Source organism: Panthera pardus, unplaced genomic scaffold, assembly GCF_024362965.1.
Source record: "Panthera pardus isolate Hobbes unplaced genomic scaffold, ASM2436296v1 HiC_scaffold_15, whole genome shotgun sequence".
NCBI classification, from domain to species: domain Eukaryota; kingdom Metazoa; phylum Chordata; class Mammalia; order Carnivora; family Felidae; genus Panthera; species Panthera pardus.
The window spans coordinates 61588866-61604964 of NW_026526710.1; the positions used below are offsets into that span (position 1 = coordinate 61588866).

Here is a 16099-nt window from a genome sequence, read left to right on the forward strand (position 1 = left end):
CATTTTCTTATATTACTGTACAATGCCATTATCACACCCAACAAAATTAACAGTGATTCTTCCATATCATCAAATACCCAGTTTATATTCAGATTTCCCATATTGACCCAAAATGTCTTTTTAGAATTGATTTGCTGAACTGGTATCCAAACAAGGTTTGCATTTTGTAATTGGTTGTTCTCATAAGTCTCCTTTAATCTAGAACAGACTCCCCCTCCTCCCCCCCCTTTTTTCCCTTAGTTACCACTGCCTTGATTGCTGCCAGGGAGACTGTCCTGTAATACATCTAAATTTTCTGAATTGTGCTCATCATATCCTTTAATGGGAAAAATAATATTTAGAGACTGAAACCTCACAATTAGGGGTGCTCCTTGCTAACTGGGTTATCATTGCTTCTTGGCCTTTTGACTGGGCAGAACTAGGGAAATACACAGGTTTGAAAAGCGGCAAATAATGAATCCATACCAGTATTGCTCATTCAAATGTGAGATTACAAGAGTTTTAGTGAAATTATTTGATTTTATAGCCATAGCTTTTCTCTAATTGGGAAAATCATAGTTCTTAACATTAATACAATTAATATTCACCTAATCCTAATATGTAGATAGATCTATTTTGTATTTGTGTGTGTAACAGAGTTTCTCTGTAATAATACCAATACTCTCAGGACAGCAACATTTTGATGAGGAAAATGGTACACACGTGGCCCAGGATGGAAGTGCTAATTTGGGATGTCTCAACGTCAGCACTATTGACATTTGAGGCCAGTTACTGACATAACTGTTGGCTGAGGGCGCCGCCCTGTGCATTGTATGAGGCCCCCAGCACCCCTGGGGTTTCCTCACTAGATGCCGGTAGCATGACTCCCCATTGTAACAGCCCAAATTTGTCTTCAGACATTGCCAAATGTTCCCTGGGGGGCAAAACTATCCCCGGTTGAGACTCACTCAACAGAAGTAAGTGACAGGCATTATATAGAGACCAACTGTCACATGCCCCACAGGTGAACTCATAAGGTTTTTTGTTTGTTCTTTCTAACACCATAAAATAAGTGAATTTGGTTTACACACACAAAAGGTGGCATATCGTATAAATTGGTCTGTATCTTGATTTTCTTTTTCTTAACCAAATATTCTGAACATAAAGTTCTTCCTTATTCCCTTTATAGCTGTGTACGTTCCATTCTGTACCTCTGATAATCTACCCCAATCACCTGACGATGGGCATTCGGGTTATTCCTATTCTTGCTATTATGAATAATGTTACAGTGAGTAATGGTGCACATATACCACTTTGTGTATTTGCCAGTATATCTTTGGGATAGGTTCCTGGAAATAGAATTGCTGGGTCAAAGGGTTAATGTGCATGAAATTATAGTAGAGATTGCCAAATTTCCCTCCATAGAGGTTGTACATTTTGTATTCCCACTAGTGTCCTGCTTTCATTACTTACCATTAGAGTGAGAACATTTCCAAAGTCATTAAATAATTCTTGAAAATTGGATTTTGTAATGGCTGTCCAAAATTCCCACATGTGAATATACCACAATTTAGTTAATCATTCCTTTCCTATTGAACATATATGATGCTCCCAACTTTTTCTCTATTATAAATAACACTGAAATGAACTTCCTTGAATCAAAATCTTTGACCAAAATTTGGTTATTTCCTTAGGGCAGATTTCTGGAATTAGGATTACTGTGTAAAAGGATAAGGATGTTTTGTAAGTCCCTTGCTACATGCTGCCCAGGTCCGTTTATGAGGAAATACTGCATTTTTATCAAGGCTTTGGGACAGACCTTTATCTTGGCTTTAGGGTCTTCCATGAGGGAATAAAATCATCTGATTAAAGCACACTGTCCTTCTGGGGGAAATAACTAAATCATACCAAACTATTTAAAACCCGATCTTAAAATCCCAGAAGAAATTCTTCATGGTTGGTTAGTGGTAATGCTCATCTGTAGCATCTTTCAGGGAACTAGGCTACTGTTTACTACTCGCTAACTTATCATTTTCCCTAGAGGAGTACATTCTGTCCCAAAGGGTTCGTCATTTTCTCCCTTCTCCGCAGTGAGATGGCGTGCCCCATCTTTTATTCAGTGCTTCTTCTCCGAGGAGCACCTTCGCTCATCTACACTCTCATAGGACAAGAAGGAAGCAAGAAATAATAGTACATCTGTGTCACTAAGCCAATGAGTGAATAAGCAATGTGAATAAGCATTGAGAAGAATAACAAATGTTGCATTTGTAATATTATCATTAAAATAACAGCCACGTAAGAAATATTTAGTGAGCACGATTGGGGCTAATTTGACCCGCCTCAGTTGTTAGGTATTCACAAACTCAGACCGAAGAGTCCAGAGGGAAACAAAATACTGAACAGGGCCATTAAGGCAAATGCTATCTTTAGATGTCTAGTTAACTTGATGATAGTTTATACAACTAAGGTGTGAAAATTTTATGTGTGAGGTATGATGAAACTCATCTCTTATTTACCATTGCAGAAGGGCTAGAAAATTCATTATCCCTCTTAAAAATCAAACACTGGGGGCGCCTGGGTGGCGCAGTCGGTTAAGCGTCCGACTTCAGCCAGGTCACGATCTCGCGGTCCGTGAGTTCGAGCCCCGCGTCAGGCTCTGGGCTGATGGCTCGGAGCCTGGAGCCTGTTTCCGATTCTGTGTCTCCCTCTCTCTCTGCCCCTCCCCCATTCATGCTCTGTCTCTCTCTGTCCCAAAAATAAATAAAAAACGTTGAAAAAAAAAAAATTAAAAAAAAAAAAAAAAATCAAACACTGAGTATGACCAAATTTTGGATTAAAAACAAACAAACCCAAATCCTAATATTCAGAGGAAAGCATAAGATCCAAGAGATTATTGCACTGGGGATGTGCAAGAACTTACCTATGTAAACTGATTTCTTCCTGTATGAACTGCCTCCTCTCTGGCGTGATATTTCTTTAAAGTGTGTGCATGTGATTGAAGAGCTCAGCATACAGAACCTCAGTTCCTTCCACAATATCTTCACGCATTTCATAGGCTCCAGGGGAAAGTCTCATGCCTTCACTATCATTACCCTCTGGATCAACATTTCTCTGAGACTGGTCTGCCACAGGTCAGCATTATCCCCCCCCCCCCCCAAAAAAAAATAGATTCTAGTGATCTAATAATTTCAAGAGATACTGAATTACAGACAGTTCAACTGGTTTCCCCCATGACAGGACTACTCAGTGTCTTTAAGACGTCATTGGGTATTGTGACTCTCCAAAAGTAGCTATGAGAAAGCAGGACTTTCCACACGTATATGATCCAAGAGTCCTTTCCTCAAGGAGCATCTTACAAGGCCAGTGTTCCATTTGAGAATGCTCTGGGAAACAGTGCTTTGCCTGAACTCACTCTGATCTGATGACTGCATCCTTCATTGTAACTGCATTCAGTCATGCTTGCAGGCTTTTTATCTTTCATTGTATTTTTGTGTCTACCAGTGGTCAAATTGTTTTGCTTGAAATTGCTTCTGTCCACACATAATATCACTATCCCATGCAATAATAGTAAGTCCATGATCCTCCACATGAGGTTGATGAGTGATTCCAACACAAGCAGGAAAGAAGTGTGTGGTGCAGGATTTGGTAGGTGCAATGGGGAAGGCATGGGACTGACTGAGCAGGAGATTGCTAGCAGTAACCTTGCCCTTGTCCCATTCACACCTTCCTTAGTTTGCTTGGTTCCATCAGACACAAATCTTTTTCAACCTGGCCTATTGGGCGTTACTTTTTCTTCTTAATGGCACAGGCTGACACATGAACTATATATATTTTTGAGTTTATTTTGAGAGAGAGCGAGTACGCACATGTGAGCTGGGGAGTTGCAGAGAGAGAAGGACAGAGAGAATCACAAGCAGGCTCCACGCTGTCAGCGCAGAGCCTGACGCGGGGCTCAATCTCATGAACTGTGAGATCATGACCTGAGCCAAAACCAAGAGTTGGACGTTTAACTGACTGAGTCACCCAGGCGCACCTGAAATATAGTTTTAAAACCAAATTTTATAAATTACTCAGTTGGTTAAGCCTCCGACTTCAGCTCAGGTCATGATCTCACGGCTCGTGAGTTTGAGCCCTGCGTCGGGCTCTGTGCTGACAGCTCAGAGCCTGGAGCCTGTTTCGGATTCTGTGTCTCCCTCTCTCTCTGCCCCTCCCCTGCTTGCACTCCGTCTCTGTCTCTTTTGCACTCCGTCTCTCCAAAATGAATGAACATTAAAAAAAAAAAATTTTAAACCAAATTTTACAAATTATAAAATTAATATAACTGTTTTATAGGAAATTTAAGTGCTAGGGAAAAAGTACTCATAATTTTACCACTGTGACACAAGTATTATCATCTTTGTATATACCCATCTGGTGAAAATGGTTTGGTTATTTGTTATCATTTATTGCCTGTGTAGCTTTCTGTGGGAATTTTTTTTTTTTCCCCAAAGGAGGAAAGGAGTTTTACTGTTTGGGCTATGCAGAAAAGTAATACAAATTCATAAAATATTTTATATGCCTCAGTATTGCTTCAGTGAATAGTCCCCTGTAACTGTACCTTGGAAAGATATCTTTCCAGAGTCTTGTGTGTGTACAGGATATACGCACATACACAAAATTAAAAATGTGATCATCCTATGGATGCATATTATTTTGTTAGATGGCCTGTTTTTCTTCTTTCTTTCACTTCATAGATTGTGGACCACTTTGAAAATCTACCCAATCCCATACAGAATTCCACCATATGGGTGGGCCATAATTTATTTGATTTTTCTTTTCTCTTGAGGGTTTTAATATGGCATCAGCCTGTTGAGCCATGCTCTTCCTACCATGACTCAGCTCCCAGCTCAGCCCCACAGACACACTTAGGTGGGGGGGCAGTTTTTTCTTTGGTGTTTGGCTGGAGTAGGGCAGGTATTATCAAAAAGGTTTTCTGCCCTGACAGACCTCCTATTCACGGTCCCTTGGAAAAAGAAAATGGCCTTTTGTCTGTGCATGTTAGCAGTGTTGGGGCCCAGGCTTCTCCAGCACCCCATCGGGGGTATACGAGAAGCAAAAAGAAAACCCAGAGAAGCCACTGCCACGTGATCCCTCAAGTCCTGAAGTGCCTAGCCTGTCCTCCCTCTTTCCACCGTTCAGTGTTTCCCAGTGTTTGTCTGCTGTATCATATCCAGAGATTTTTGGTTGTAAGAGGATGGGCTATTCCATCTTGGCCAGAAGTGAAAGTCTCTTCTCGTTGATTCCCTTTTATCTTTTCATACATCTCAAACACATCTATTTTATGCTCCAGATGAGTAGGGTCTAATTCTGTTGGATGGTGACCTTACATCGAACGAAGCGGACTCAATCTGTGGGTCTTTCATGTGCCCTTCCAGAGAAAATTTGTATTTGACTGTGTCAAGCTTTCGACCACTTGAAGCTAATTCCTCAGCTTTGGGTTTCTTTGATCACGCCAGCGAGGGTAGGTCTGTAGTTCTTAATTATATAGGCAGACTTCTTCCTACCCTCATGTGCAGATTTCCTGTTCCTTCCTTAGTAGTGGGCATGTTTTTCTAACCCACCCTTTCATAGAGGATGTGCCCTCGTTGTTTTATGTGATGGGCCTTGATTCCACCTCCCATCTTGAATGGGGCCAAGGCCTTCTGTGTTATCCCATGTGTAAACTTTCAAATCTAAACCTTTTTGTAACTAAGAGGCAAATACCTCAAGTAAGCCACAGCTTCAACTTCAACTGCTCAGTGTTGATTTTCAGCTTCCTCTTCATTTTTGGTCCTCAAGAATTTGGCCTTGCTTCCTTATGGGCTCATTCACTGTGTATTCAGAAAGTGTTTCCTATAATTCATCATTTTTAAAAAAATTTTTTTAATGTTTATTTATTTTTGACAGAGAGAGAGAGAGACAGACAGACAGACAGACAGACAGGGTACAAGCAGGGGAGGAACAGAGAGAGAGAGGAAGACACAGAATCCGAAGCAGACTCCAGGCTCTGAGCTTTCAGCGCGGAGCCCGATGTGGGGCTTGAACTCAGGAACCGTGAGATCATGACCTGAGCTGAAGTCAGATGCCCAACTGACTGAGCCACCCATGCGACTCTAATTCATCATTTTTAATGGGGCTTTATAACAAGAGATTTCTGGATATCTAGAGTTTTTCATTTTGTTGGAAACAGAATCTTCCCATTCCACCCCCCCTCAATTATTGATAATATATTTGTTGGCAAGAGTAATGGGAATATATCTTCTTCATTGGTCTTGTGGTAATTAGGAATACTTTTCATTCTTTATTATAAAGAAATGATGCTCTTAACCCAAATGTCAGTAGCGCATAAACTGAAACAATTGCTCTAGACTCTACCACTGGATCTTCTTGTGTCGGGCTTGTGAGCTCAGTCTTGAGAATGAGCAGCGGAGTCTCTGGAGATAAGAGGCCCCACATGGAGACTACATCTTTCAGTTCATCTTCAAAAGCATTGCCCAGCCAAGTGAGTTGGATGAACCATCCCCCAAAATCACTGTTTCCCTTATTTTCACTGGAGATGAAAATAGAAAATTTTATTCCCATTGCTCCAGTTGATGTTGATTTTCTCTATTAATTAGAACAAATGACTATGCAATGCTAATTTTCAACAAAGCATATAGACCTTCATAAATAAATGCTGGGCTTTAAGGAAGCAGATCATTTTAGATGAAGCCAGTAGCCCTGCACCAAGAGTTCATGCATTCATCCAAATAGTATTTATTGAGCATGTATTTTGTGTATTCTGCATGATGGATGGATGGGGAATTGAAGAAATATGGTCCATGATCGTTGGACTCTGGAAGTTGGCTATCTGATGGGACAATGAATGAGATATAAACACAAATAATGAGACGGGGATATAGCCAGTACTATGTGAATGGTACAAACAATAAGTAAAATAGAATTTTATAGGGAAGAGGCAATTTCTGATAACAGAAAATTAACATTTATTCATTTTTGAGAGAGAGAGACAGAGTGTGAGTGGGGGAGGGGCAGAGAGAGAGGGAGACACAGAATCCGAAGCAGGCTCCAGGCTCGGAGCTGTCAGCACAGAGGCCGATGCGGGGCTCGAACTCGCAAACCATGAGATCATGACCTGAACTGAAGTCGGACGCTTAACCAACTGAGCCACCCAGGCACCCCTGATAACAGAAATTTAAAAGAAAAGCAAAAGCCTTTATGGAATAGGGCACACTTGAACTGGGCTTGTAAAAATGACTTGGCTCTTGGTAGGCAAAGTGGAAGAAAATAGCTTGAGTAGCAGCTCAGGTAGGATGGCAAAAGGCGGATTCAGAGAACAGCAAACAGCCCAGTTTGGCCCCAGTGGGAAATGCAGATACAAGTCAGCTTATGTGGGGTTCTGGGAGGGAGGCAAAGTAACCTTTAATGCTTTATGCACTGGCTCCCCATTCTCCACTACAGAATACTGCATCCTTACCCTGCCCTTCGGGCCGCCATGATCACTCCACGTCGGTCATGGACGTTCTGCAAAGACTGCTTACAGAACTGAAGGTTCCTTTCCTCCTACCATGCTGAGACAGTTTGAACTTCGTATGTTTTAACTATTGAACGAGCGAAAAAGAACTAGGCTGTTTCCAAATTCTGTAAAATTTGGAATGATCTCTGTCCCAGGAACCACACGGTTTACCAGGGGAGGAAAAAAAGCAAAGAGCCGGGGAAAGGCCCTGAAGGTTTGGCACAGAAGCTGGGGTGCTCAGGTGCAAGGCCTTGGAGCCCAGGTAACTGTCTAGGAGGCCGGTGAGCAGAAGTCCAGCAGCCAGGGTCTGAGGCCTGTGAGGCTTTGCTGTGTCTCGCGTCACTCTTGCAGTTTGCTTTGGCCTTCTGAGGTGATGAAAGTACCAGATAATCCAAGTAAAGGAGACATGAGAACAGAATAGTCAAAAGTCAAAATGTAAGAGCTGAAGGGAGTGTTTTCTGCTTGCCACACGTTAAATTTCTTCATATAAATATATTGGCAGAAAGAATAATTCCTGGGTACATTCCATTTGTCCTTTGTTTCCTCCCTTGTATGATTATATTATTATTGATGTCATTAAAAGTGCATTCATCAGACCTGGCTGTCAGAGAGTTGCACTTATTTTGTGCCCACAAGTAGTTTTGAGGTAAATCTCTTGCTTTAGGGCATTAGCTGATCAATACAGACATCTATAGTGAGGTATTGTTTTCCCGCCTCCTGCGTGACTCCATTTTCCTAAGGCATTCTGGGGCTCTGGTCTTCCTTTCAATCAGAAGTCACTCTAGATGGGATGGGGAGACCCAGGAGGAGGTACCCGTACAAAAGAACCTTCCTTCTGCAGTCCCTGCCTTTGCAGAAGGGGCAGCTGGTCCAAGTAAAGGCCTTGAGAGAAATACGGCAACTGCTTATCACCCCCAGCCCTGTGATTTCCTTCAGTGTAGTCTCTGTTCCTTGTTGGGTTTTAGTCTGATCTCAAGTTCCAGCTTTATCTTTGAAGTTTACAGGACCAACATCCCTGAAGTCCACGGCCAGAAGCTCCCTTGTATTGCCTTTAGTTACTTATAAGTAGGGAGTCTGTCTTACTAACTTCTGTGTATCGGAGACCTAGCAGCGACAATACACTTACTTGTCAAATGGTCAGTGTTGCTGAACTGAATTCCTAAAATGTGAATGTCGTGGTTTCTCCCCTATTAAATTATCCCTCCCTCCCCTCCTTTCCTTTCCCATGCACTTCACCTGCTCCTCCGATTCGGCCACCACACTCTGCTGTCTGAATCCACTGTGGATTCGTTCAAACATGCCAGCTCTCCTATCAATTTCATCTTCTTGGAGACATGTCTGCCAGAACCTTCTTGCCAACACCACACTGCCCTGATGATCCTCTGTACCCAGTAGATCAGGAGACCCTGGGACCTCACCTCATCATCCTGGAGACTTCCTTCTGTTTCTTGAATCCCACGTAGCCCTTTGGTTTGGTTTACCCTCTCCCTTTGGTCTTCCAGCACTTTCCTGATAAAGGGTGCAATGGTAGGTAAATAGGCTTTTAAACACTTTTAGTGTTGAAAACATCTTTATTCTATCCTCTAACTTAATTGTTTGATCAAGATATAAACTCCTACATTGGAAAGTATTTTTCCTCAGAAGTTTGAAGGCATTGCTCTATTTTTTTTAGAAACACTTTTTAATTTTTTTCCAAATTTTTATTTAAATTCTAGTTAGTTACTCTATTTTCCTTTAGTATCTCACATTGCTGATGAGAAGTCTTATTACTGATCCTGTATATGGAACCTGTTTTTTTCTCCCTGGAAACTTTTATGCTCCTGTCTCTGTTCCCAAGGTTCTGAAATCTCACCTTGACATGAGCTGGCAGTCGACTTGCTGTTACTATACTGGCATCAGACAAGTCCCTTAGGTACAGGCTCTGGAGTCTCACTGTTTGGGTCCAAATCCACTGCTACCATTCACTAGCTTTCTGACCTCAAGCAAGCTACTCAATCTCTGTGCCTCAGTCTCCTCATCTTAAAATGGATATAAAAATAGTACCTACCGGCACCTGGGTGGCTCAGTCGGTTAAGTGTCCGATTTCAGCTCAAGGTCATGATCTTGCGGTTTGTGGGTTGGAGCCCCGAGTCAGAGCCCTCTGACGGCTCAGAGCCTGGAGCCTGCTTTGCATTCTGTGTCTTCTCCTCTCTCTGCCCCTCCCCTGCTCACACTTTGTCTCTCTCTCTCTCAAAAATAAACGTTAAAAAATTAAAAAAAAAAAAATAGTACCTACCTCATAGGGTTGTGTGAGAGTCTAAAGAGTTAGTATCTGTACAATGCTGAACCCAGTGCCCACCGCTTAGTAAGTACGACTGAAGCAACAGCCTATATTAATATCTCAAATGCAAAAAAACAATTTCCTAGAGTTTTCAAAGTTTCCTTGACCCTGTGCCTTAAATAGAAATGTTGGCCTTGAGAGGGGGAATGGCTGGGGGGTGGGGGTGGGGGGTGGAGAGGGGCTAAGTTTCTGACGTAAAATGAATTTCAACAGAGTGAGGCTGATAAAGAACAAAGCAAATACAAAAAAGAAATAGGTAATTGTTACTGCTGGTAAAGCACTCCCGGACTATAGATTCTCAGCTCAGGACTGGAGGAATAACAGGTAGAGGCAAGACAGAATCTTTAAAGAAATCTGGTCACCCCCCAAGTTAGGATTCACATATGCTCCCTGAAAGGGTATTTTCATTTTTCAATTTAAAAGGGCAGAGATTCACGATGAAGGTAAGAAGAATGCGAAGATGCACTGGAAATTCTGTGTTTTTATGAATGAGAAATATCTGGTGATGATGCTTTCACTGTTACTCTCTATTAATGGATAAACCAGAACAACGTGCAGGCATTTCCTAATTTTTATACCTAGGAAATCAAATAGATGTTTCCCTCAATTCTAGGAACCTGAAATGTTAACATATAGAGAGTTCACAAATTCACACTCAAAATGATGTGTTAATAGGAATGGTAATTCAAGGTAACCAAAGAGCCCCAATTAATGAGGGAAAGCTCAATTTTACATAATAGTGCCAAATAATACATTTGGAATGAAAAAAATTTTTAATCACTGTTTTGCACCACTCTCGTGAAATAACCAATTCAAAGATCATTAGCAGATGCTAAGGCCACTAGTTGAAAGGGGATAGGGAAAACGGTATTCACCTGGTGCCAAAGTATTGTACGTAGAATTCTTACTACTTGTGAAGAGATGTTTACAATGGAGCTGTCTATGGTCACGAGGTGATCCCAGTAATTAAACACCACACCACGACAAACATGTGGATCCCAAAGTAATGAATATGAACACATAACAACTGTGAAATACACTAGCCCAAAATCATTACCCTGATTCTAATTAAGCTTTTAGACCTAAATTCCATCTTAGAAGACAAAGAACAGACAACCAGTTACACGCTATGATGAGGAAAATATCAGCAGAGTCCAGAATGTGGGATATTCTACAACTAGCCTCACCGTGGTCAAGGCAAGGTCCAAAGCAAGGGCAAAAAGACTGGATTAGATTAGAGGAGATTTAAGGGAGATAACCAAATGTAATGCATAATTCTTGACTGGATTTTGGTTGGAAAAGCTCTAGAAGATATTTTGGGGATCACTGGAGAGATCTGAATATGGAATGAGCACTAGACATATTGTGTGATGTGTTAATTCTGTTGGGTGTCATAATGATATTATAGCTATGTAAAAAAAAAAATGTCCTTATTGGGGAAAATGCATGCTAAAGCATTTAGAGGTGGGGATCATGATGTAATCTACTTTGAAATAACTTGGCTGGATAGATATGAAGCAGATATGGCAAAATGTTAAATGTTGTTGAATCAAGATGGAAGGTATATGGATACCCATGTTTTATTCCACTTTTCTATTTGTTTGGAAATTTTATATTAAGAAGTTTAGGGTGGGGCACCTGTGTGACTGTTGGCTGGGCATCTGACTTTTGATTTTGGCTCAGGCCGTGATCTCATGGTTCATGAGATCAAGCCCCACGTTGGGCCCTGTGCTAATAGTGCAGAGACTGCTTGGGATTCTCTCTTTCTCCAAATAAATAAATAAACTTAAAAAAAAAGTCAAAACAAAAAGAAATTTAGGGAAATGGCCTGCAAATACAAAATTGCATAAACCTGGCCTGACAGTGTTTTGGGAGGAGCAGGCGTGAAGGACTCAAAGGGCCACATTTGCGTTGAGCACCCTGGAAGGACGCTCTTTGAGTTCAGCGGAGCAATGAAGTGAGACAGTCGTTCGCTCCAGAATGTAGGAGAGTTTGGGAAGAATTAATGTACTTCCCAGAGTGCCCAAGTTATTGTCAGGAATAACTCACTGGCAGGATCAGACTGAATAATTCATGGTACAACTACAATGGGAATATTCAAGTTCAGTTGTTAGCTGGATTTTTCCCCCACCTAAAATTATCTCCTTTACATGAGGTATTTCAGGGATGTATTTTCTTTTTTTTTAACCAATTCTTTCACCCAAACAACATGAATAATTGTCCGATCCATTCAGGTATAGATGTAGAGTAACAGTTAAAATGCGGAATTGCTTCCTACAATGCTACATTGCTCTTACAATATAGTTGTCACTTAAGAAGTGAGTTGAGGGGCGCCTGGGTGGCTCAGTCGGTTAAGTGTCCAAGTGTTGATTTCAGCTCAGGTCATGATCCCAGAGTCATGGGACTGAGGCCCTCGTAGGGTTTCATGCTGAGTGTGGGGCCTGTTTGGGATTCATTCTCTCTCTCTCTCTCTCTCTCTCTCTCTCTCTCTCTCTCCCTCTGCCCCTCTCCCCTAGTCACGTGCACTCTCTCTCTAAAATTTAAATAAATAAATAAATAAATAAATAAATAAATAAATAAAGTGAGTTGACTGCTCCAACTGGTCCTCTGTTTCCCACGTGATCTCAGGGAGCTCGACTGTGCCATGTTACGCCGCCTGGAGAAGAGGATTCTGGTTGATCTCCCCTGCCGGGAGGCCAGGCAGGCCATGATCCACCACTGGCTGCCCCCTGTGAGCAGGAGCAGAGCCCTGGAGCTGCGCACAGAGCTGGAGTACGGCGTGCTGAGCCAGGTAAGCTGCCCTGGAGGGAGCATCTGCAGGCCAAGCAGCCGCCACACGAATCTTCTGGGCAGGGTCTTCTCGTGAGCTGTTTGGGGCATATTCCTTGAGTCACTTAGAAAAGACCCACGCTGCCCCAGAAATGCAATGGACCTCTTGTTCATGAGAGTAAGCTCTCTGTCCCTTGGAAACATTCAAGCAAAGAGAAACAGTGTGATGTCGTGGGAACAGCATAGGGTTTCAACTCCGAGAATCAATGGTCAACTCCTGATCCTGCCCCTTATTAGCTATGTGGCCTCAGGGAAACCACTTACTCTCTAAGCCGGTTTCTTCTTCTGAAAAATGGGCAACCGATATGCCGCAAAGGATTACTGTGCTGATGAAACAGAAAACTTTTACAAATGGAAATGGGGGTACATGTCTGCTACCCCCACTGTCACTGGTATCACTGCCTCCTGAGTGGACACTTGAACACGATGTTCTCAGATTCCTCAAAGGCAGGTATGATCTTTTTTACCAGAACAAAAGCATCTACCAAGTTTGATCATGCTTGGATTTGAGCACAAGGGCCCATGAGGTTATCATGGGCAGGCTAGTCCGGCATCTTCGAGCACGCAGTGGATGGTGTTAGGAAGTTGTTAACTGCCCCGTTTCCCAGGTTACCCAAACATATAAGCAGCTTCTCTCCCTCCAGGCTTTATAGATCTGGGCATCTCTGTGTATGTTCGTGGGGGACAGAAAACAGATTCCAAACAGGGGCTCCGATACCGGGTCTTGCCTATTGAATGTAATCGCCACCAGTGTTCTGCCTGCTGACCCATGGCTGGTTTGCGGCTATTTCAGGAGACTGAGGGCTACTCGGGCTCAGACATTAAGCTTGTCTGCAGAGAAGCAGCCATGCGGCCTGTGAGGAAGATCTTCAGTGCACTTGAAAATCACCAGTCAGGTACGGTTGGGATCACAGCAAAGGTGATCTGGGAGAAAAAATTGTTTAAAAAAATCCAGCTTTCACCAGCAGATGGAGCCTTGCTCCTGTTCTCGGTGGCTCTTGGCACCTGCAAACATTCTTTGGTCAAATTGCCCTTCATGTACTCAACTCGTTTCTCCTCTGGTGTTCTTTTGGATCAACTTTGCCCCAGATAATAAACTCCTTAGGGCTGGGGCTTTTATTTCTCTGGCAAACTATGATGCTGGGCTGGATCCATCTGCAGCACTATATAACTATTAAACACTACTTTGATAGTGATACATTTAAGTCATATTTTTTCTCTGGGCTGCAGGAGCCGAGTCGCACATTAAAGAATTTCTTCCCCAGCTCTCTTTGGGTTTGCCTTTTGCTGCAGTAACCATTAGGCGTGCTGCATTATGCATTGTCTTGAAAAAAGGTCTATTAGCATCTCAAGAGCACTGATCACCTTAAGGTCATACGCTGTACTGTTACTGCTGTGTTTTTATCTAGAGAGCAGCAATTTACCTGGAATCCAGCTGGATACGGTGACCACTGCCGACTTCTTAGATGTGCTAGCTCACACCAAGCCTTCAGCAAAGAATCTGACTCAGAGATACTCAGCCTGGCAAAGTGAGTTCGAGTCCGTATGAAATCACATTTATCCCGACCCGGCCACAAAGACAACCAAAGAGGCTTCCTGATTTATTAGTGTAAGCGGGAGAAGAACATAATGATTGGAATAGAAAAACTTATCCTTGAAGACCGAATTACTTTGAACAACCGTACTATTTTGGAACTAGGATATATTTTTGTCAATTTTTCATGACTGATGCCAGCAGTATGTTGGAGTTTCAATTACAGGTGTATTTGCGATTAGTCACGCAGTGGAGACTTTTCTCACAGATGGACTCTGGACAATTTCTTAGTGTTCCTTGTTTGCGAATTGGTATTTTCATTTTGAAGACAAAGATGTAGCTTGGGAAGTTGTGTTGGAACGTACAGAGCGGCTCTGAGCTGGGGAGCCAATTAGAAGCTAAGCTTGACGGACCATCTGACCAGCAGATGGGCTCAAGGGTGGTTAAGAATGGGTGCAAGAAAGGAAATGTACAGTCTGTTTCCTCTGACAACATCCTGAATCTCCTCTGTTCTCCCTAACTCTGACCCCAATGAGTATTTTTTTTCATGCTTATTTATTTTGAGAGAGAGAGAGAGAGAGAGAGAGAGAGAATGCGCACACAAACACGGTGTGTAGGGGAGGTGCAAAGAGGGAGAGAGAGAACGAGAGAGGGAAAGAGAGAGAGAGGGAGAGAGAGAATCCCAAGCAGGCTCTGCGCTCAGGCCAGAGCCCAACATGGGGCTCGAGCTCATAAACCATGAGATCACGACCCGAGCATAAATCAAGTCGGACACTCAGCCGACTGAACCATCCAGATGCCCCAACCCCAACCGGTTTTTTCAGCAGCAAACCCCCTACCAGACGAGTTCCCACCCAGAGAAGCTGCTGATCCACTTTAGAACGGGAGCCTCTCTTTCCATTGCCACAGATCATCTTCAGTGGACCCAAAGCTTAGGATGGGGAACCCAAGATTCTAGAGGAGTTGTCCTGAGTCTCCCCTGCTCTTGGACTTCTCCACATCTCCTTACGGGGTTGTAAAGAGTTGGAAGCATCTCCCTCAGAATCTCACGATCTGAGGCATCTACTTCCAACTCCTGATGGCTGTCACTAAGTGACATGGCGCCACCCCTCTTGCCAACCAGAACTTACCTATGGTAGTCACCTTCCTCCGTTTCCCCTCCTTGCCTCATTTTCTTCATCCCTGCAAGGCAGACTCCTCCTTTGAAGAAAAACTTCCAGGAAAAGGGACATTCGGATAGCTAAATATTCCAAAGGACTTTACCCTAATTTGAAACAAAAACCAAGCATTTGGGGGGGGGGGGTACTGATTATTTTGGGCAGAATATTCTCAAATGCCTTTTACAATGTCATTTCATGGAAAATATAGTCAAACTGAAAACATACCATATGTGACGAATCAAAAATAAGCAAAAAGATCTTAGTATATGTGAAACTTTTAAACTTCTTAATGATCGTGAAGGTCTTACACGATGCAACACTAGTGATACCCCAGATGCAGAAGTCTTTAAACTAAATGGCCTCAGACTGCTGTACTGCTGAATTTCCAGCATCTGCTTTCCACGCTTCGGGTTGTCTTCCTTGTCGGGCTGTCAGCTGACATTTCTTACAGCTGTTAGTCCATTCGCTTGTGGCCGCTACCATTCTTTCTGATCTCCTAAAATCTCAACTGGTCGGGACCTCAAGTGTTGTTGCTGATTTGTCGTGGTTGGGAAGTAGATAGGTTTGGGTGTGTGGACTTAAGAGTCAACAGGTAAAGGGGGCGGAGGAGACGCCCCTGTGGACAGCATGCTTTGTGACAATGTTTGGCCCCTTTTAGCTCACTGCTCTTCCCTTACTCCATTCAGGGGAAGTGTGATTTTGCCACCCATCGCAGGAAATACACACAACCACCCCCCACAACA

At 42.8% G+C, this 16099-nt stretch overlaps 1 protein-coding gene and 1 long non-coding RNA gene across 3 annotated transcripts in view; one reads left to right on the forward strand and one right to left on the reverse strand.

Annotated features, from left to right (window-relative positions):
- KATNAL2 (katanin catalytic subunit A1 like 2) overlaps positions 1–14437 on the forward strand; it is a 67518-nt gene extending 53081 nt beyond the window's left edge. For both annotated transcript variants that reach the window (XM_019464134.2, XM_019464136.2), the window contains 3 exons: positions 12462–12624; positions 13456–13558; positions 14072–14437. In XM_019464134.2, the coding sequence (XP_019319679.2) occupies positions 12462–12624; positions 13456–13558; positions 14072–14211 (406 nt within the window). In that variant the 3' untranslated portion in view covers positions 14212–14437. The remainder of the gene's footprint in view (positions 1–12461; positions 12625–13455; positions 13559–14071) is intronic.
- Positions 676–9729, reverse strand: LOC128777087 (uncharacterized). Its single transcript, XR_008422281.1, has 3 exons — positions 8932–9729; positions 2900–3101; positions 676–2137 (listed from the first exon to the last, which is right to left on the reverse strand). It is a non-coding gene; the product is annotated as an uncharacterized LOC128777087 (long non-coding RNA).
- Positions 14438–16099: the final 1662 nt, after the last annotated feature.